Source organism: Centroberyx affinis, unplaced genomic scaffold (assembly GCF_046629955.1).
Source record: "Centroberyx affinis isolate AG114_WGS23_722 - 3 ecotype Tasmania unplaced genomic scaffold, CSIRO-AGI_Caff_v1 ptg000503l_1, whole genome shotgun sequence".
NCBI lineage: Eukaryota > Metazoa > Chordata > Actinopteri > Beryciformes > Berycidae > Centroberyx > Centroberyx affinis.
In genome coordinates, this window is record NW_027279155.1 from 224913 (window position 1) to 247657 (window position 22745).

The 22745-nt window shown below is 39.5% G+C and overlaps 2 protein-coding genes across 2 annotated transcripts in view; one reads left to right on the forward strand and one right to left on the reverse strand.

Annotated features, from left to right (window-relative positions):
* On the forward strand, nucleotides 1-18539 carry nme7 (NME/NM23 family member 7). The gene is made up of 12 exons (XM_071517558.1): nucleotides 1-97; nucleotides 1784-1885; nucleotides 2066-2232; nucleotides 3147-3257; nucleotides 4876-4926; nucleotides 5151-5358; nucleotides 5463-5568; nucleotides 9319-9383; nucleotides 10159-10227; nucleotides 11139-11240; nucleotides 17138-17245; nucleotides 17913-18539. The coding sequence occupies exons 1-12, from the start codon at nucleotides 95-97 to the stop codon at nucleotides 17943-17945; spliced, it is 1125 nt and encodes a 374-aa protein (XP_071373659.1). The 5' UTR covers nucleotides 1-94; the 3' UTR covers nucleotides 17946-18539.
* The window catches only part of atp1b1a (ATPase Na+/K+ transporting subunit beta 1a), a 10358-nt gene continuing 5605 nt past the window's right edge, over nucleotides 17993-22745 (reverse strand). Inside the window, exons 3-6 of the mRNA XM_071517559.1 lie at nucleotides 21174-21329; nucleotides 20655-20839; nucleotides 19512-19595; nucleotides 17993-19378 (exon numbers count right to left, since the gene is read on the reverse strand). Coding sequence (XP_071373660.1) covers nucleotides 19118-19378; nucleotides 19512-19595; nucleotides 20655-20839; nucleotides 21174-21329 — 686 coding nt within the window. The 3' untranslated portion in view covers nucleotides 17993-19117. The remainder of the gene's footprint in view (nucleotides 19379-19511; nucleotides 19596-20654; nucleotides 20840-21173; nucleotides 21330-22745) is intronic.

Sequence of the window (22745 nt, forward strand, 5' to 3'; positions counted from 1 at the left end):
ATGGGAACAAAGCAACGCCCGGGTAGCTAGCTGGCTAGCTACAAAATAGTAACGCTAGTCTTCAAGTTATCTAGAGTCAGCCGATTTACCATAAATGGTAAGTCAGACATTTTATCTCCAATATCAAACCACTACAATATAACGTTACAAGTAAGTTAGGAATTTTAGTAGAACTGCATTCAAACAAATTGAAACGTGCTGGAACAGCTATTTGTTTGCTAGCATAGCTAATGCTAGCTAAACTCTGCTAACTAACGTTACACTGTTTTGCTAACATTAACGCCAGCAAACTCAACATTTCTCAGCAGTCTTAGCAACGTTAGGCTTAAGAGCGGTTATTACATTGGCTTCTTGACCCAGCCAAATGAAGTATGTTATCGCTAGCTTTACAGCTTTTGGCGCCCAACTAACTAGCTAACGTCTACTAGCTAAAGATGTAGTACTAGCTAAGCTATAGTGCCAAACTATCGTTAGTTGGTAGCCAGCAAAATACCAGCTAAATGAATAGTTTGCTGGCTTGTCATTGACATTAGGATAATGATATTTTGTTAGTGGTATCGGGGGAGTGTGGTAAGCTGGGCCACTGATACATTTTGAGTCTCTGTGGAAAGGGAACCCACCTGTCTCCACGTCAACCTCCATTGTGTCAAACTTGTAGTTTGGAGTCATGTGTAGTAACACCAATAGCTTGCATATATGTGCTGCCATGTCAAAAAACCTGGCAAACAGGTGTCGGTACTTTCTCAACTTACTGTAGGGTGATATTAAGTCAGGCCAACATAATTTCAGGATTCTGTTTGCGTGTTTCTTTAAAACTACAAGTATGTTTTGTTTTAGATCGTGCAATACATGTAATTCACACCTCATTTACTTAGCTACCTGTCTAGATAGCTAAGGACGACAGCACCTCATAACACCTGATGGTCCCATAAACAGTGTGGTGTATTTTCAGTTTGATAAACATAATTTATTCCTGGAAAGACTGTGTTATGCATAAGCAGGGTGCCAAAGCTTGTTGACAGATGCTGAAAGGTACAGGGCACACACAAAGGACAGTGGGTTGACAGTGAGAAAGAAGAGTGTATTTCAACCAGAAGGCCCAGTTTCAAGCCCTTGTGATAACAAACATCTGCTCTGCTTAAGTGTCCTTGAGAAAGACACTGAATCCCCAGCAGCTCCAGAAAGATGTTTTGAATCAACATGTGGTATCTAAAATGGCTTGTTATACTCCTGGACAGTGTTTTTGACAATGTTTTGATTTGTTTTTGATGGTTTTAATTTCAAAATACTTATACTCTGAATTGTACCTCTGTTTTATTATTTTGCTTAGAGTTAAACTCATTGAGTATAAACAAACCCCTATAAACTTAAATTTTTAGCGTATTGAAAATACTATGCTCACCTTTGACCCTTCTCAAGTCTAAAGGCAAGGCCACTGACAGAAATGCTGACATTTTTGTTTTAATTAACCTTGATAATTAAGATCATTATTATCTGATATTTTCCTTGTTCTCATTGAGGGTGTAGGTTGGGGGATGATGTTTTCATTTATTGTTTCATAATGTGGGTGTTGTGAATCCCTTTGAGACTGTAACTGTGATTAAGGGCTATACAAATACACTTGACATGATTATCTTAAAAATTGATTGTTGCAGTACCTAAGCCTCACGGTGAAAAGCTGCTTCAAGCTTTATGGTTTTTCTCTAGCTCAGTATGGCTTATTCTGCCATACTTTGTTTTCCTAATTTGATCTGTGCCTTGACGTTATCAATGTTTCTGTCAGGAGGATCGCTATGCCTTTCTTGCTGAGTGGTATGACCCCACTGCAGCTCTCTTGCGGCGCTACCAACTGTTCTTCTACCCCAAAGATGGCTCAGTGGAAATGGTAGGCTAAGCATTTACTACTATGATCACAAGTGCTATAATAAGTGCATTTGGAAAAACAGGACCATTTTACCTGCTCTGTGTAGCACATGTAATCAGATATTTCTCATAAAATTCAGGAACTGCTTAAGTCTACAACTACCTAATTTCGATCAATTACAAATGTGTTTTTTATTTGCAGTTTGATGTTAAAAACCAGCGAATCTTTCTGAGAAGGACCAAATACGATGACCTTCATCAGGAGGATCTGTTTGTTGGGAACCGAGTGAATGTGTTCTCTCGCCAGCTCAATCTGATTGGCTATGGAGATCAGTATACAGCAAACAAACTTGGCAGCAAAAAAGAAAGGTATGATTCTGTAGGTGGTGTGATAAGGCCACATAATCCTCTCCAGTTACATGCTTTACAGACTTACTGTAACTTATCCCTGTTACAGTGGCACATATAATCTTCTTTCCAACATTATGTTGAGATGATACTAATCATCATTTTTTGTGCAGGATTAGGCTACTTGCAGGAAAAATACACTCCTAGCTTGAGCTCAGTCCTCAGTATGGTAAAGGAAAATACTGGTGTTCCCATTTTGGTTCATTTCCTTTTCTGCTCTTCTTTGCTATATCATCAACATCCTGTTGCATGGATTTGTTGTTATAATTTCAGGCAAGGTCCTTCATAATTCATATATTTTGTCAAAGCACCAATGATTGCAGGCTTGTCGAGCAGTGTCCGCTATTACTCAGTGACCAATTACAACGCAAGCTATATTTTTCCTGCTGCATGCTTTGATTTCAGTCCTACTTGTCGAGTAGCTTGACGGTGCCATTTATTGCCTGAAAAGGAAAAGCAAGCAATTTCCCTTCAGGAAGGTTAGATGAGCATGTCTGTCAGTGGGATATTTTCTAGTTTCAAACTGAATGATTCCCCATGAGCAGTGGAGAGTAATGCAACTTTGAATTGCATATCTAACAACACAGCAGTGCATTTGATAGAGATTGGCAAAAACTCAATAACCTACAGTACATTTTGTTCCCCATGCTATATATCCATTCGACTGCAAGGTGGCATAGAGTCATCTGTGTTTATGGCTGTGCTGTCTGATCTCGATGAGTCGCCTACTGTTGCCTCTCCTGGCTTCTGTGATGAATACCAAGCACTTCTGTAGCCTGCTGAATGACCGTCGTTCTCCATTCTCACCTCATCTGTTTTCTCTGTCTTTATGTCTTCCTTTTTGTGCCTTCTTTTCCTCTCTCCCTTTTTTCCAGAACACTCGCTATGATAAAGCCTGATGCAGTTACCAAGATCGGAGATGTCCTTGAATTGATAAACACTGCCAACCTGATTGTGACCAAAGCCAAAATGACAAACCTTACATGGTAAGGTCAAAGCCTCACTGTTGAGAGTGTGGTGGGAGAACATTGCCAACTGTATTTTGCTGCTATTATAATATTAAAAGTCATACTATGATAATGTTTCACACAGAATCTTGTTAACGAGAGAAACATAGACTATTTGGTGCCAACAGCCTCACATTTTCAGTGGCATGGCTCTGCTTTCTCACATGTCAGGAACATATGGCATGCCAAGGGGCAGAGGGGATTGGCATTTTACTAACTACCTGCAGTTCGTTCAGGCAAAAGGGCTAACGGTAGTACTGAAAGCATTTTGTAATGATATTGTATCATTACTATTACTAATTATTTGCTACATTATATCATATTCATGATATGATCATATTATCAAACCAAATTCTCAGATACAGTAAGTGTCAAATATCAATCCATTTATGAATTGCTATGTAATGACAAACACATCTACTCAGTCATCAAACTATACTGACTGCTTTAGCTGTTTTCTCTTTTCTACTGGTCGACAGATAGCTTTACCTAGGTTTTAGCTGACTAATTAGTCTCACTCTGAATTTATATATATATATATATATATATATATATATACCTTTCCCAGTGGGATGGTAAATGTACATCTTTTGAATGGCAAATCTGGTAACTCAGAAGTTCTTGCGGTTAATGTGAGTTGAAAATACTAGACACAGTAATGAGAGTTTCATTAGCTCAGTTGCTTTGGAGGTCAGAACCCCCAAGGGATCAAGAAATTATTTTGGGTGTCTTATCAAGTGTGACAAAATGCATTTGTAGAGATGCAAGGGCAATGGCATAACTGGGATAAGGAGATATGTTAAAGGTGTTGGGTATTCTCCATTTTTGTTGTTCATTAACTTATAATGAAGAAGGCACTTGACTTGAGAACAAAGTAACAGAATGCTAGCCCATGTATCCAGCCTGTCAAATAGGAGTGAAGGGACACATTAAAGGACAGCACCAGTATAAATTTTCTCTTGGCTCATTACCAAAATCATTTGGTATCAGTAAAAACTCAGACAACCTCTGTCTCTCAAATGTATTGCTAGTCATATTTTACAGAGGCTATAAGCTTCCATTCTATTCTTAACGGCATCAAAAATGACTTCCAGAGACACACCGCTTAGAGAGGCATCATTCATCATTGTGAGTTCAGTCGACAGAAGTGTTGAGCCTTGGAAAAGTTCTTAGTTCTGCAGTTTGAAAGTGCATATAAGGGACAGGCTTATGTAACAATATGACCTTGAATTACTACAGGTTTGTAGCCAACTATTAAAAAATATTTGAAAGCACAATATTATATAACACAATATTTTCAGCTCAGAAGCATTTCTTCTCTTCCTAACTAATGAAGAAGCTAACAAAAAAAACCCAAGATTAATCACATATAAAAATCTAAACTGATCTGGAATGCAAATTTCATGAGTATACACCAAATAGAACCAATTTCACACAACTGCCCTAATACTTTTGCCACTGACTGTTGGCAGAAATGACAGGAAAGCAATTGACTTTTGTAAATCCCTTTGTCAGTACTTGGGTTATTCCAAAGAGTTAGCATTGAATACCTGAGATAATTTGGCCACTCATTAACATGTTTATGGTTTCCTTACAGGAGCCAAGCAGCAGACTTATACGTGGAACATCAGTCAAAGCCTTTCTTCAAGTAAGTGCCTGTGTAAATGATTTGCCAGTTTTGAGTTGGTGTGAGCAAGTAGGTGAGGTTTCTGGTGGCCAGCCATTATCATTAGCATAACATGTGACATTGATCCAAATGACATTGCAGTGACATTTGGACAGATATGATATACTGTAGCTTGCCAACTAGTTTTGGCAGGTAAGTATTACATTAGAATTAAAATGTTATTCAAGAGTTGATCAATTTTGCAGTAACCTGGTACAGTTTGTGTCCTCTGGGCCTGTGGTTGCCATGGAGCTGATGGGTGATGAGGCCATATCTATCTGGAGGAGGCTTCTGGGACCTACAGACTCTGCTGTGGCACGGAGGGAGGCACAGCAGAGTGTCCGCGCCCAGTTTGGAACAGATGGCATCAAAAACGTTGGGCACGGGCCTGACTCAGTCGCTGCAGCAGCGAGAGTAAGGATGTTATGTGCCTTTCCACTCCATATTTCCACTAATAACTGTGTACTATATGTAAATGCTTTTTTTTTGTTTGTTTTTTTTGTTTGTTTTGTTTTTAGGAACTTGAATTTTTCTTTCCATCCACAATGGGTCATGGTCCCTCAAACACAGCCAACTATACAGACTGCACATGCTGCATCATCAAACCTCATGCCGTATCAGAAGGTAAGAAACCTATAGCCTATATATGTATATATGTCCCTACTACAATACACTGAATTATGGCTATTTCCATTTCACTACAAACCCAAAACTATGGTTTGTTTAATCCGGACCAAAGCCTCACCATTATATGCATACAGTCTCACGTCCAGGTAGTTGTTGTAGGAGGATCTCCACCAAACCATTGCTCTTATATAACTCTTGCACCCCTTCCACTTATGGCTGTTAATGCGTTTGCGTCACACAAAGCCACTGCATGGTAACCAACCTTGCCTTTGGATTTTTCCAAATCCTACCCTGATCCCTGCTCATGGAGCATGCCACTGGAGCTCTGACCTGTGAAATGTGAAGTTCTCTGGACTGAGCTGGAGTACACACACAGCAAGCTTCTGACTGAGGAGGGACCTGGAGTGGTTGTTCCAGGAGATATAAGCCCAAACTCGGTTCATTACACTGGCCAAGCTCACTTTGATGAGATTGGGGGTAGATGGTGTCCTTAGATATATATTAATTTGATCGAGTATTTTTTGTAGATTTGATCTCTAGTGCTTCTCTTCACTGTAGGTTTGTGTGGTATCTCATTTACACTCTGTTTATTTTTGGTCTCCAATGGATGTGTCTGTTATCCATGCTCTCTCTTTCTTTCTCTCTCTTTGAAGAACACACATCTCCATCACATCATGTGACTTTCTCATTTTCTCATAGCAGACAACTAGCTGCAGAGATAAACTCGAGAACATTTGGAGCTGAGATGACATTTTGATTAGGAAATATGTAGCCTGGTGCGCAATGTGCATTCAACAAGAGCAGCAGTAAGGAAGTAATTAAAAGGTCTAAGCGGCATTAATTCCGTTAATGGTAGTCGTGTGTTTTAGGGTTCTTAATATTGTCCAATTGTTTCGAGGTTATGTAATCCCCAGTGTATTAGAGGACCCACGAGTAAAACTATCCTAAGTATAGCCATGCTTTATTTTGCCTGCCACACATAATTGAGCAATTGTTGAACACACAATCAGCTGCAATAGCAATGTCCTTCAAAACAGAGTGATGGCATCAAAATTAGTTATTGAATCTGTTCACCAACGGTTAAATGTAAGATTTCATTCATTGTCATATTTTCATGACCTCATTCAAATGAATGGGAAGTAAAAATCTGAACACTAGAAACTCGTCCCAGCTGCATCTAATCTTGGTGAGTAGTTTATATTCTGGTTTTCATGGCGGTCAAGAGCCAAATAACCCAATGTTAAACCTAAGTGGGAAATTGCTTTAAGCCTTCTCACTGTGTCTCTCAATAAAAGAAAAAAATTCCAAGGGTAGAGGGCTGCCTGCTCTCCCACTAGGATGGCAGTGATTAAACATTTTTAGTGAATTTTAGTGAGAAACAAGCTCTTGTACAAGAATCAGGGTAAAAGTTGTTCGGTGAAAACTACGATTGTTTTGGAATTAGAAAATAGCAGTCATAAAGGTTCGCTGCACATTCAGTTACAGTATGAGTTGTTCATTTAGGCCAGGGGAGAGCTTGGCTATATTTCTTCCTAATGAGCCTCCATGACACACTGACTCTGATATGTTATAGGTATTTTCCATGATTACTTGGAAACAGAAAATCCAAAATACTGCTTGGGTGCTCAGGTTTACCTTTTTACCATTTACACTGGTGTGGAATTTACTCCTGACCAAGATAGCTGCCTTTTTCTCAAGATATGGAATTCAGAGATACCATTGCATGTCCTCTATTGTTATATGGTTTACCTTTATGACCAGAACTCATTGCCTACTAATCTGGTTACAACTAGTTCAAAGCAAACATTCACATCTTTTCAGCACTTTATTGCCGATTTATGATTTTAGTATTCTTATCTTATCTAAGTACTGCCGTTACTGCTCCAGTCTCCCTCTTTTAAATTCAAAGTAAATTAGTGACGGAATTTTACTGTTGGCCTATTTTTAGGGGAGGAGTTTATGATGATTAGCATTTCAAATGCATTAAAAGCCTACATGATCAAGAGGGGTTACATCTTACATCTTACTGTACTGTCTGTGCTGTACTATTTTAATCTGACAATATTTAATCTAACAATATTTACCTTTTGGCTGAAGTGACTCCTTTAGTCTGAGCCAAGAATAGTAATCCAGCCTGAAGGGCTCGGTCAATTGAGCACAAACTGGGATTGTCAATCAGTTCAAAGGCCAGTTGTAGCAAAAGCTTGCTTTGATTTACCTTGAGGTTCAATTCCGAGGAGAGCTTGTGCTGTCTAGGATGTACAGCCAATCACAAAGGTGACTGAAATCGTGACTGAAATTGCGCTCGGTCATGACTGGAATAGAGAAGCATCTGTTGCCAGGCACCCAGAATAGGATCTCCTAGCAACAGTACCAGCTGCTTTTGGGAGCTGTAGTGCGTGTGCCTGTCCTAGGCAGGCAGTCGGGTGCTGCCTGGGAGGGCAGAGAGGACACAAGAGGGGGGGTGGGCGGGTAACTTAGGCCTAACACACAGATAACTGGAGTGAGACCGAATGCTTACGCGGTTGAGAGAGAAATTGTCGGACTGATAGAGCACCAGGTATAGCACCTGTTCTGGTTAATATAGAAACTGTAAATTATGATGTACACACAGCAGCATGTAGGAATAATGTAAAATTTAGACAACTTGATATCCTGAAAGATATGCAGGCTACATTTTATCCGGATGTCAGACTGAGAGTATGAGGCTGGCACCCTCTTTCAGTTTTGTGTGTCTGCAACAGTCTAACCTTGACTCCCTGTACAGGAATAATGTCTCCTCTCCTCTAATAGCACAACCATCTGTAAGGCAATCTCTCTGTATTTTGTCCATCCACAGGAAACACTACAGCCTAGGAATGTTTCAACATAAGATAGCATTCATAATATCTGAATAAACATTATAATGGCTTTATACCAACTACATAGCACAATCATTAATACTAATTCATGCAGCAAGTCCTTTTTTTTTATTAAGTGTTAATGTGTTATCTGTCTTTTGTGCCATATTGTCAAGAAGTTGTTTTTATCACTCATCTTTCCAGGTACTCATTTCCTTCTCTGAACATTGGTCAAAGGGTGTCTTCATCTAATCAAATGCAATTAGCTGAAAACCTTCAGTATCTAAACACACCAAAATGGAATAACATCTATATATATATATATATATATAAAAGTTCTATACCTCAGGTCCAGCTTGTAATGTAATTACATTAATTACCATTCTGATGCCAATCAGTTTGCACAATCAAGTGATAGTTAATGGATCATGTTTAATAAATAAATTGTTAAGTTCCTGACTTATACCTTTCTTAAAGGGGGCATCTCACTTTAGGCACAACATTATTTTTATATTAAGATATACCATTTCGGTGCATTTGGTCCATTTTTCATACATTTGTGTTGTATCACCCACTATGTTATACACTTTGATACTGTCCATTGTTAATTTCCCTCCAAACTCAAGACAGTTTTGTTCATTTCCACTGGGTCAAAAATACTGAAAAGGTTGATACTGTCTCAGGGTCAGAATGCCATCTATGATGCCAACACATAGCACATAACTGTGACTGACTGCAATTCCAAGGTCAATTTGGTTGTGATTAAAGGGTTAAAGGTTCTTATTACCAATAGTCTTAAAGACTTGTCAATCTGTGTCAACCAGGTCAATGTGGTTTTAAGGAAATTGTTGTATTGTCATGCTCAGAGTCTAGCTTGCAGACATTAACTACTTTGATGTGTTCACAGGCCTGACTGGCAAGATCCTGAACTCAATATCTGCAGCTGGATTTGAAATCTCAGCCCTTCAGATGGTAAGAGGTTAACAAATAATTCATGAATTCCCCTCTCCTCATGCTTTGGCATGGTGGAAACTGTGTCATACCTTTTTAGGTAATGGATTGCTGTGGTGAAAATGGACCTTTCCCATCCTACCACTCATATGCCCATGCAAATTAGCTTTACTCTGTAACTAAAGGGCATACTGTATTGGCTTCTCTGATCTAACCTGACCTCATAATCGAACTCAGCATCACTGCTGCGAACAGTGACCTTTCACAATTGTGAATGTGTCTGTCCTGGCGCTTGTAGTGGAGTGGCACAATATGTCCATTCATTTTGCCACATCCGATGTGATGCACATTGTGGGCCCTAGGACAAAATAAATCAATCACAGTTTTGTCACTGTGACCACATGCAGTGCATGTTGTGTGTTTAATAAAGGATACAATTACTGCATATCAGCAATCCCCAGTGTGCTTTGGTTCTAAAGATGTAATTTTTCATGTTCCTGATGTTCTTAATAAATTGGGTAATACATTTTCATGGGCATTTTGTTTAAACAAAGTATATAAAGATAAGGCCATTTGTGATGATTGAGCTGTTCACACACTGTGTCACAAATCTAAGCACAGATGCATACACTGAGATGAAATGTTTCCTTTTGATTAAAGAGCTCTCCCTTCATTGTGTCCTCTTTTGTTATTTCAGAATTCATTTCCAGAAGCGCAATCTCCATATTCCCTTATTTAATTTTGAATTGCTCATTTTTTATGCTTGTTGTTCTTGATTGCTATTTTGTTTCCACAGTTCAATATGGACCGGGCCAATGCAGAAGAATTCTATGAAGTTTACAAAGGGGTTGTAACAGAGTACCCTGTGAGTATGAACGCTACATTATTATGGCATCATGAAAAGTACCTCCACTGTACTGCACTGCACTTGTGTCACTTTATTGTTAATCAGAGTTTTGGCCGGTCATTGACTGAATCAATACATTTATGTTTTATAAGTATCTTTTACAGGAGTGAGGAAAGATGTCACTGATCATGTCAATAGCCAAAAGTTATGAGAGACATGGACCTGCCATGAAGATAAACTCATAACCATTAAAATAACACTTCCCTCTCCTAGAAGTATATAAGTGAAGGACTGTCCATGACCCAGGTATTGTTTTATAGTGGCAGTAACTGGCTTGCAAAAGAGCCATCTGAATAGCATGTCTCCTCAGGAAGAGTGTCAGGGGAAAATGTGCAATCTGTATGCATGGCTTGTGATGAGTTTATCCTGTCCTTTCGAGACGTGTCATACATTTCTGAGTCGATGTAGTAAGTGTGCCTGCTTACATCTGCAGCTAAAACACATAAAAACTGAGTTTGTTCAAGGCTGCACAGATGTCTTGATAAACTGCTGAAACAGTCTGAGGAAGGGGAAATATGACCTCAACATATTAGGTCTAACCTTTTGTGGATGGATGATTTATTTAATTGAGTTTATGTCCATTGTTTATCTGGACTGAATGTATATTGTAGGCCTGTTGGGTATTTTTGCCATTTCTCTCTGTGCATTAAATATCCATTTGCAATGCCTCAATCTTCAAGATTTATAGAATGATTCTTAGGCCTCGAACTCAAGTTTGTCCAGTTGCTTATTTGTGCAGTGTTCAAGGTCCTACACCACTGTTTTTTTGTGAGCTGCTGATACACATATCTGTCTTTAGATTACTACAGATTCTGCAGTCAGTATTATGTGAAACAGCTTTAACTCTATCCCTGCTCCCTCTCCTGCAGAGCATGGTGACTGAGCTGTGTTCTGGACCCTGCATGGCCCTAGAGATCTGTGGCACCGACACACCAAAGACATTCCGGGAATTCTGTGGGCCAGCTGACCCAGTGAGTTAATGCTTATTGTGCGAAATTACTGTCCATTTCCTCATCATTTTCTAGATTAGTAGATTGTTCAACAAGTAAAATTTTATATAAAATGAAAGTCAATACACCTCCTGCAAATTGTCAAAACATATTTTTGGAGACGCCCCTCAAGAATGGAGTGTTCTAGGTATTTGGTGTTTGTGAAAGACAGAGGTAACAGAAAACACTCTCAGAAAATGACATTTCTGGTGTACCATATTAACAAATCGTTATTTTTGGCTGGGCCAGCAGGTGGCAGTAGCCACAGCTGGCGACAGGTCCAAGAGTTAGTTCCAGCTGAGTTAGACAAGTTCAGCAATGTTAACAAAATGCGGACCATATTGAAATGGGCATGTGCCAGCCAGGAGCTGTGATGCCTACAGGCGCGACTCATTCAGTGGAGGCATTTGTCTCTGGCTTGCAGCCTGAAATGGGGAGGGTCTTATGGCTATGTTAGAATAGCAGAAACAGATTTTCAGTTGTTTGTTCTGTTTGCATAGTTTTGACAACCACATTGATATTGTCAATTATGCTGACATTGCATAATATTAATAGTCACTTTGTCGGTGAAAAGCGGTAAACCATATTAATATGGTCTTTTATCAGATAGTTTGTTAGTGGAGCTTGCTAGCTTTAGCTAGCATTGAGAAATCTGAGGTAGAGCAGAAGTATAACTTCTGATATCTTTGGTCGTGATTTCGATTCTAAAAAAGAAAAAAATTAAAAAACGGAGGCCATCTCTGTGGCTATATCGGCATGTAATTCCAGTGTTATTGCGCTGCGTAGCAGTCTCGTTTTTTGCTTGGAGACTTTCCAAAGATTAAATTCTTTGTTTCTGAACGCTGGAAGGCAGAGGCGGTGCAGCCAATCCTGCGGGTGCTGCTTCTGTCATGCTACACTGCACCACTTGCATCACTTATGTGGGTGAGGCAGGCTGTGTCAGAACAGCAACTAGCTCGCAGTTATCATATTTTGTAAGTATTACTTGTAAGCATCAGAAATAACACGATCATTTCATGAAACTGTTGATTTTGCTGTTGCGTTTAGTGCAAGAGACTGCTCTGTCCACATGATTCAAGTTAGTGACACCTGAGCTAATAACAGTATTTTTGAACTGCAAGAGTTTCGCAAAAGGTTGAACCAATTTCCCCTTGAAATAGTTTTATTCAAATTAGATTTTGAGAAAAAGTGGCATCTTTTTTTTATTTTTTTTTTATATGCCATTACCAGTGACAGCCCAATAATGGTGTGGGTGTCAGTGTGTGTGTGCTCGTGTGTGCCGGCGTGTGAGTGCGCGCACATGCATGCATGTGTGTGTTTCTGGACACTGTGGAATCAGTGCTGCAGGGCTATGCTGGTGCGTGATGTGAAATCTAATGATATGACGCTGTGCCTCCAATCACTGTTTGGTTACCATAATAATGAGGGACTACACATCTGCACAATTTCCCTACAAATCTAGCCATTATCCATGACTCAACTTTGTATCCTGTTGAATTTGGTAATGATGGCAGTTACTCTGTCTTGCCACCTTAAAATGTCCTAAGTTCAAAGTGTGTGTGTGCGTTTGTGTATTATCATTTTATATCTTCAGTTTATGATTTATTTTATTTTTTTAATTGAACATTTATTTAACTTGTTTAATATACATTCTGTGCTGAGCTTTCAATCCTGCAGGTCACACTGTCAAAATGTTACTGTGACTAAAGATACAATGTCACCACAGAGCAGGAAGATAAGTGTTACGACTAATTGGCTAATATTTTCCAGGTCACGTGACACTATACACCACAGCTCAATGATTGCCTCATGGTGTCAAAATAAGTAGGCCTATTCTTCAATCCCAATAGGACATGCCTTGATTAGAGTTGTCCATGCTGGGAAATATTTCTTGCTTGCAATAATAGACTGCACAATAAGAGTCTTAGTCTAACAAGCCTTGTAAAAATGTATTTGGCATGTGGAGGATGATAAGCCTATACATTTGATGACTGAATTTACAACTTTTACACAACTTTATTATAGCTAGCTATTATATAGCGCAGTCTGTTGCAAAAAGACAAATCATTTTATCACCATCTATTGTTTGCAACCTCCTGTTTCTGTTAAGGACTCTGTGAGCTTGTTATTGATGTTTTCTGTACAATGCAGCCAGTAGGTTACCTCCTTAAGGTCCTGATTGGCTTCAGAGTTTACTGAAGTAACAGTGAGGTCAAGCTGTTTTGTCACTGTGTGACCTTAAACTAACCTCAGTATTGTCTGACAAATAACCCTACACATTACCTGCCCTGCTCCTCAGGGGAGTTCAACCATTTGATACATGAGATTAGGAGAGGAAAGTCACAGGAGCACAGTGACATCCCAGAGAAGAAATGATGTAGAATAGATCTTGCTGGTGTAAGCTAGCTGATGAGGTTACCAACAGGGTACTTATGTGTGTGGGTGTGTGTGTGTGTGGCTTGATGTGACATGTTCACAAAAATATATCAAGTGCCAAAGTGCAGGCATGTTCTCTTTTCAAATGCAGTGTGTCAAGACATTCCAGGCTTCATGGACTGGGCTAGACAAACACTGATATGTCCAGTATCACTTATATTGTAACACCGGGCTGTGTGAAGAGGCTAGAGTTTCTATTAATAGTTAAGGGTCGGTTGTTTGTGGTAACAATAGGCTATTGATTAATGTCAGGTCATTAAAGACTGATCTACAAAACGGCACAGGTCTTGTGTGGATAAACACATGACCTGTAGAGTTGAATGGATGGACTGATGGACTCTGAACCCACTTTATCATATAAGAACTGATTTAGAGTTGATGGCAGACAGGATCAATTTTATTACAGTTGCCTGTTACAGAAGAGAGCAGAAACATCAAATGTACACTGTGAATGTTTGTATTCACCAGCCTGTAACTAGGTGTCAGATATCTTTCCAAAAAGGATCCCAGTGCATCCACACCTCCACACCCGTGGCTGCCTTGCATTGCTCTCACTCAGTCACGAGATTGTGCTCTGTCTTGTGATGCGTCCTGATATCAGAGTGGACAGACACAGCAGTCTTCTGTTAGCCACTCTCACCCAGCCTGCATATTCTACACCCTTTTCTCTTTTGTTCTTGGGGTCTGGAGTCTCTTGGCCTCTCAATATACACTTTCCATTTAAATCAACAGCATGGTTAAGCATCAATCCAACAGCTGCACATAAGTAGTTCACTGTGATCACACCATGCCGTGTGGCCTCACATTGTCATAGAAAGCACCTGACTAACTGTCACTGTAACTGTGACTCTGTCTCCTAGCTTGTATGAGATCATCAAACAGGCATCAAACAGATACAAAGCTATTAGCCTTCCATCTTGTATGTTAAAAATATGCTTCACCTATTGATTTTCATCTGTGTAATGCTTTTGTGGAAAAGGTAGTAGCTGTCCCTGGTGGCTACTGTGCTGGATTTAGCGCACCACATTACCCTCACTCCCCTTTGTTTTTAAGGATATTTCATGAACAGCTTATCAGTGGATGACCTGTAACAGATACATCTGGGTAGGACAAAGATGTTTTAGTATGATACCTGACAGGCACCTTAAATATAACTCTAGAAATTAGGCAAGGACGGGCAGTGCTAACAGTGATAGGAATGGATCACGATTCTTCCTGTGAGTATGGAAATATTCTGTGAGATAAAAGGCTAGTTGCCCGGTCTGTTTAGCTGGTGTGACATCTGTGTCATCAGTATTGATGCCCTGTGAATCATTTGTACAGCGCATGGAATGAGTTTTTTGCCTGATGTCACTCAGAGGGCAGACACACCAATTGACTAACACCAATACTTTGAAGATGTGAATTTAATAGCGTAAGAAGTGTTTTCTCTCTGAATTTTTCAATTTATCACATGCTAGGATTCCAGAACCAGTGAATCACGATGCCCATCAAAGGTTGAATAGTCGCCCACACACAGTATTTCTGAATACATTTTGAAGACACCTGTCATCACTAGAGATATGCATGCCATTCTGTTATGCTGTCAACTTGTTCAAATCATACATCCTGTTTTCTTATTCGTGAAAGGCAGAGGTAAGTGAGAAAACACGATTTCTGTGGTTTTAATCACACTGGAACGCTAACCAGCCCAATTATTTTCACCAAGCATCAGTTACACAGTGACAAATAGTTTTTAGAATGTCTCTAACTGCGGTGTCTCCAATTTTTGTTTACATTTTTCAAAGTTACCCGTCCACTTTCATTTTGCATTTCCCACAGGTGACTAGAATTGGGGGTAGCAGATTCATTGTATATAGCATAGACTTGTAGCTACCAGGCCACTCTGTCATGGCTTGTCCTTTCCACAAAAGCCAGCAGACCTTATGTGAGCATCAGTCCAGCACACTATGGGACTCATTAAAATCAAATTAAGCTCTCTAACAGCAGGTCACTCATGGGTAACTAATGTAATTACAGAGAGCAGACTTTGGCTAAGAATTCTTTCATTGCTAATTTCCCTTTTTGCCATCTTTGGCTCTGGCTTCATATAGTGTGGGGCATGTAAACAACAGGCTACTGCCTCGTCAAGGTCACTGTACAGACGAGCTAGTTATGCACAGGATATAGCTGCTTTCCTGAGACACAAACCCAAGTCTTACCTACTCATCCTGTTTATTGTATAACTGAACTACCAGTTTGGCTTGTTTTTTCTTATTTGTTCCTTTCACAGTCAGTTTTGTGCTGTAGTGGGCAACAAATTTAACTAAGGGACTAATTTTCCCCAGGGGGTTGTTTTCAAAGAAATTTAATGGCTTCGAGAAGAAGGCTAGGCTAGTTTATGACCTTGAAACCCGTTCCTGTCTTTTGTGTGAACCACTGGAGCGTAACGAACTTGTCATAGGAAGTGGTTTCCCCTCTTTAAGACGGAGTCAAATTCTTTGCTCTACAAAACAAACCCTTGGTGGTGTTATGGGAATGACTTTGTGCCTTGTTCTTGTTATTTTGATTCATCTGTAATGAAGAGAAAAAAGGGAACATTGCAGTTACAATGTAGGTCTTAGTTTGAAATGTCTGGTCATGATTTGCTCTAATGATGGAACATGAAGTTACTTGTAATTTAGGCATGGGCTATTTTCACTCGACATTACTGAACTAGCTATTGGCCTACCCCAGAATGATATGGAGCTTAGAAAATTGGAGCTACTTAACAGTCTCTAAGATAAAACATGTTTGCACAGGACTTTTTTTTGTAAACAGACCTCTAAAATGTCTTACAATGTGCTCACACCAGTGTAGGTTTGAGTATTGTATGCTGTATAGTTTGTACTTTCCATTATCTTCCATAGAGATGATAGTTTTCTTTCTAAAGTGATTATTTACATTACGGTCCGTCCCCGACAGTGGACCCTGTGGGAGTATTGCATTTCCTTGAGGCAGAGATTAGCAGAGGGCAGACGAGCCAGGCTGTGACCTTGGGAGAGCCTGAGGTTGAAATGAAATGGACAAATGCTCTTGATACAGTTGGCACCTGAAATCACTGCCTTTTAGAATTGGACTAAAAGTATGGTGAACAGACAAAAATCTTTAAATTAAGTCAAGAAATGTGGAATTTCGGAACTGGAAATTGTGTAGGAATCCTAGCAGAATGGAAGAAGACATATCAATAGCTCTTGCAATATTAGTCCAAGAAACTGAGACTATGCTATACTTAATATATCTATGCTGATTTGCAGCGTGTTTCCTCTGTGAGCGTTTTCTCACTTCCACTGCATCACCACATGTCCAGCTTGTGTGATATTGAGTTGAATGCTAATAGGATGACAGATGCTTTATCAGTGAAAAAAAATCAAAATCACTGTTTTGTTGCATTATCAGTGAAAACAAATGTTTTCATTCAACAGGAAATTGCACGGCATCTCCGTCCAACCACGTTGCGAGCTCTCTATGGTAAAGACAAAGTGCAAAATGCCATCCACTGTACAGACCTCCCTGAAGACGGAGTTTTGGAGGTAGGTGGTATTTCATTGACCCATGCACATTCATTCTTGACAAGAACTGTAGAATACACCCACATTAATCATCTGTGTAATTCTTCAGATCCTAGGAATAGGGGGTTCATTGGTTGTGTTTCAGTCCTTGCACAAATAACTGTTACATTTAGCCAAGAACAAAAAGTTAACTGAGTGAAGTTTTGTGTTCTAAAACAAGTCTCATGACTCCACTCTGTGGGCTGGGTCAACCTTAGATCACACTGGTTTTGAGGAGAAAAAGAATGGCAGAGGAATTTGAAACAAAACCATTGTTTTGTCGGGAGTGGGTCTGACCCGTTGGGCGTCATTGTTCAGGCAAGCTCCTGATCTGTGGAGTGGACAAATGACTCCTTGTTAACCATTAGCCTGACTGGCTGAGCTACCATTTTCCCAAGGGTAGTGCACAGAAGCCAAGAAAGGAGCTTTCACTCTGCTTCCATAACCCAACCTGACTATTCTAATATCAAGGGGAAACTGGCTGTCTGACACTTTCATGTTAAGTTTAATACAGATCATACCTGATTAAGTTTATAGTATTCTGAATGTATTAACATATAACTATAAAGTATAGCCCTCTATGGTTGGAATTTCTACAATACTAAATCCTATTTTCAAAGGTAATAAATACTAAATTTTCCTTTCACAGGTGCAGTATTTCTTCAAGATACTGGATGGGTAACAATTAAATAAACAAATGTTTCACCATGTATTCAAAGACTCCACAACTGGCTTATTTTTCTGTTTATTGTTTCAGCCTTATCCAGATTAAATAAAGTGACAAGAGTAGATGGACTCCTGACAAGTGTTTTGATCTTCAACATTGAACTAAGCACTTTCACACCAACTAAACATCTTATTACACGGGGTACTGCATTGCTTCTGATATTCTAACTTTTGACCAGCGACTTTGGTATTGGATTCATACATTACACTTTTTCCTGTGAAAAAAAAAATGTACAACTGCATAAATATAAAATTCTTCCACCATGAAAATGGCTAAAACATTCAATAGAAAGTTACACCACATCATGTGATGTCTCCAGCAAAACAGATTTTAAAAGCACTGAGTTGCCACTGTTTCCATGGAGGTGACAGTCTTCCAGGCTGGACCCACAAAGCTCTACACTCTGAATTAAGAATGAACAGAAGTATGGATATCAAACAGAAATGTTGTTAAACCATGTCCCACAGCTAAGGTGAACAATAAAGAAAAAGTGTACAAATGTATCCTTCCACAATCAACTTAAACAACTTAGTAAAGAAAAAAAAAGAAGATTCCATGGAGCGCAGTCATTTACTCATACATGGGCCTTAAAGGTTCAGAGTACCATGCCAGTATTTCATTAGTAAGAGCACATTAACACACATCCACACACTCACATTAACTAACACACTTGCACGCAGAAACGAGTACACACACACACACACCTTGGACCACTAAAGCTGACTGACATGAGACGACAGAGATTACAACATGACTAGACTACAGCACTGGACACTCCAAAAATATATAGAAACCACATTAGGGAGAAATACTTTGGGGACAGAAACACAGCTCGCTACACATCAGTAGTGGAATTGCAATTTACAGTAATAAATGAACATGTCCCATGGCTCAAGGAATATTTTCATTTACAGAATAAATATTGGCTATTGCTACTCTTGTATTTTACATTCTAAACCTCGACAAACACAGAAAAGCTAGTGTAAAGCACACAGATTAAGTGTAGGTCCTGTATATTATGAATGTTCCAAGACTAGTCGTGTTTATTTGTACTCTTTTATTTTCTCTAAATTAATTTGTTTTTTTTAAATGGGGGGGGTAGAGGAAAGTGCTCATCACAGCTGAGGTCATGAGCTGGAGATGGTGATCTTAACATCAAAGCGTCCTTGGTAGCGATCTTTGTCGCTGTAGTCAATGTTCGCTCCATATGCTTTGCACTCAATGCGGATCTCCTCATTCATGGAGATGTTGGCAAACTGAATGCCCACCAAAGGCTGGAGATACTGGGGATGCAACAGTTTGCCGTAGTATGGGTAGTACTGAAGAGGGAAGCCGCCATCAAAGCCAAAGTACTTGATCTCTCTTACCTTCATTTCATCCTCATCTCTCTGCAAGGAAAATGGTTGCATCAGAGTTAAAATCTGACCGTTTTACAGCATTTTCTGATACTGTTGACAGTTGTAACAGCATATATTTGTGTACTAATACATTCTTGCTCTATCCTGTCATATGAATATGTACCTTATTAGTGCAGTGAATAGGAATCAGGTTGGGCTGTGCTTTAGCTTGGACAGGCGTCGGGAGTGACTGATTGTTGGATGGAGCCTGAAAAGAGAAAGCGGTTGATGAACATCCTGAACAGTTGGTTATGTCATGCTGGATTGTGGCTGGCTGGAGAATTAGGCCGCTGCTGTAAAATGTGGCTTGACACGGTGCAACTTGCATGCAACTTTAACTGGTTGCAAAATAGTTTCATCTGAATTTACCTGTAACTTCATTGAAACTTGTTTCCACTTTAGCTGCAACAAGGTTCAAACGGTTGAACTTTGCAGTTAGTTGTAGTTGTATTGCAATAGCAAATAATAATCAGGAATTCAGGATATTGCACCATTATTTGGGATGTTCATGATGGGAAAGTGTCTTAGCAATAACACTCTGATTAAGTGCTTACAGAAATGGGGCACAACACAGTGAAGTTGAGGAAGTAAAGTTCAATATCATTTAGAAGCAGCGTTGTTTGACAGTTCATAAAGTGGAAGCCCATCAGACTTTACACTTGACACACTAGTCACCCTAGGTACCCTGGTCTCATTTATGTGGAGATTTTCATAGAGATCTGGCAAATTAACAAATGCAAGAAAAAATAAATCCATGTTGTGCATAGCATTTTTGTTGCATTGAAGCAGCATCATGTAAATTTAATATTATGTCACATCCAACTTGCAATCTGCAGCTAACTGCATGAAAATTGTACATTGATAAGCTACCCTAAAACATCACACTTTGTCTGGTTATGTCCAGGAATTTAACCTCACACCCAACACCAAAAAGAAGCCCATTGAGTGGCTCGGTATTAAAATTCTCCCACCATTGTTGTGCACAGAACCCCACAGGATAAGGTCCAACCACTGTTACATTGATTTTGATACCAAATTAAACTGCTTGTAATTCAAAATGTATTTGAGAGAAATCCAAATTTGTATCAGCTCTCCTATTCAACTGTTCTTACTTCTGTAGAAAAAGTCCAACTTCAAGCAACAGTTTCACTTTTCAACACACATGCCCTGTATGACTTGATGAACAATTATGAACCCAGCCCCCTTTATTAGCATCATGATCCATAGAAACTAATGCTACAGTGTTACAAGAGTGCAGTAAACCTACCCTTGGCCTGAAACTGACAATCCTGTTCAGCTTGACAATGAGGCATGGCTGTCCGGACCTGAAGCCAAAAGTTTCATCATTCTGTCCGGAGCAGCTTCCCAGCCAAGACCTGCGGAAACGGCAAGCTTTCCTCCTTCCTATGTCGCTTTCCAGATCTCCACGCATCTTGTATGAATCAGGGGCTTCTGTGAACGGTACAGAAAAGACACATTAGACCTGCAAATATACATGCATACTGGACACAGGGCAACAATACTACTTATTACTGCAGTTACATTACTGTATTTAAAAATTAACAGTACATTCAGATATTTCAGAAATATTAGAAGTTAATTCCGAAAATGAAGACGTTGCTATTGCTTTGTTAAACATGTTTTTCCTCACTCTTGTTTATGTTTAATAGTGAACCATCATTTAAATACATTAGTTTGTGTCAAATCTTGATGGGCGATTATTAGATACCCATCTGGGATCAGCCAGTGAGTATGACACTCCCTGTATGATATGGCTTATACTTGCCTCCACAGTCTTCATATTGCATCACATCGGTCTGACGTTCCTCATCATACTTTTCAAGGAGTTCCTTCATGCTCTTGGTGTACTTCAAATATGTAGTCTCATCTTTTACATTGAAAGCAATTTCAGATTTTTCGGAGCGTGGGGTGTGTGATAAACCTGAAGAACAGAAAATAGTTTTGATAAGACAAAAAAAAGATTAAAAAAACAAACATAAGTTAATTGATACAGAAATTAATGACTATAGGAGGGGTAAAAGTACCAAATTCAAGAAAGCACAATATACAATTGTGATGTGTTTTTGGAAAATGGTGATAATTTTCAAATTTTCCTGCAAATGTCTGTCAGAAACGGTTATTCAAAATAATATCATGCAAGCTGTTTTTTAGTTTTCTTGTAAGAATTCAGTGCTTTGATTATCTTAAATTTGTTTGATTATCTATAGCATAATATATTTCAAAGTTCTATTTTTTCAAATCAGACACATTAGGATCTACAGTCTATTATGTAGGGACAATAGATAATTTACGGTCTTGGGGGTTTCCTCAGATGGGCTCTGTCAGCTTTGTATAGCAGTAATTTTCCACAGACTTTGGCCACAAGGCCTCAGTGAGGCGTGGCATGAAGAGAGTGAGATGGGTAAAAGGAGTAAACAGGAACATCACATTTATTTATCTTTTTTCCAGGTTCAGTGTGGAGCTTTTAATTTGCTGTCTTAGATATGAGCAACATTCAAGTTATTTGTGTAAAACTGTGAGGGAGAACTAACATTTAGTCATCTTAATTTCAGTGAAGGCTTGTGAAAGTTTACCAATCCCCTGCCCCCACCCACCCAGTCTCACGTGTGTCTCTCTCACAATGGAAACTTTTAGCCCCAGAGTGAGAGGCGGGCTTTGGCTCTAAAAAACTACAGCTACTCTCTGCTTCCTTTATCAGGCCACCAATGGAAACTCACTTCAACTCAAAACACTCCACACCTACTTATGTCGTTGCTTTGCGGAGCCAGTCTTTGATTGTCAACGCTTTTGAGAGAGGAAATGGCCGACAGGCAAAACGGCAGGCAAACTAACCCATGTGCATGAAGCCAGTCATTTACAATGGCTGCTAAAAATACCCCAAGGCGACAGCATGTGCTGTGCAAACAGGCAGTGGCACAACAAGACAAGGCTGGGGAGAAATGCCTTGGCACTGCACTGTCTCCAAACTTAGAGGAAATTTCGAAGCAGTCGTAGTCTGACGAGTACAATATGTTGCAGTGTTTGATGTCGTTCAGCGTGTTCTCAGAAGATTACAGATTACAGAAAGAATTTGCCCCAGCAAAACAAGCTTAGAGGCCTCTTAGCAGTGAAAAACTGAATCATTTTTCAAAGAATGAACTATAAACTCGCCTGCCATACTCACGTACATGCAAACATGCTGGTTGTGAAATATGTTAAATATATATATATTCATAGCACACATGAACCATTTCAGTGACAAGAGAGAGAGTTGTGAACTGTATGCTAGCTGTAAAACAGTTGCCCTGGAGCCTGAGGGGAAACACATTGACTGGCTGAGAGGAGTGAAGGACAAAAT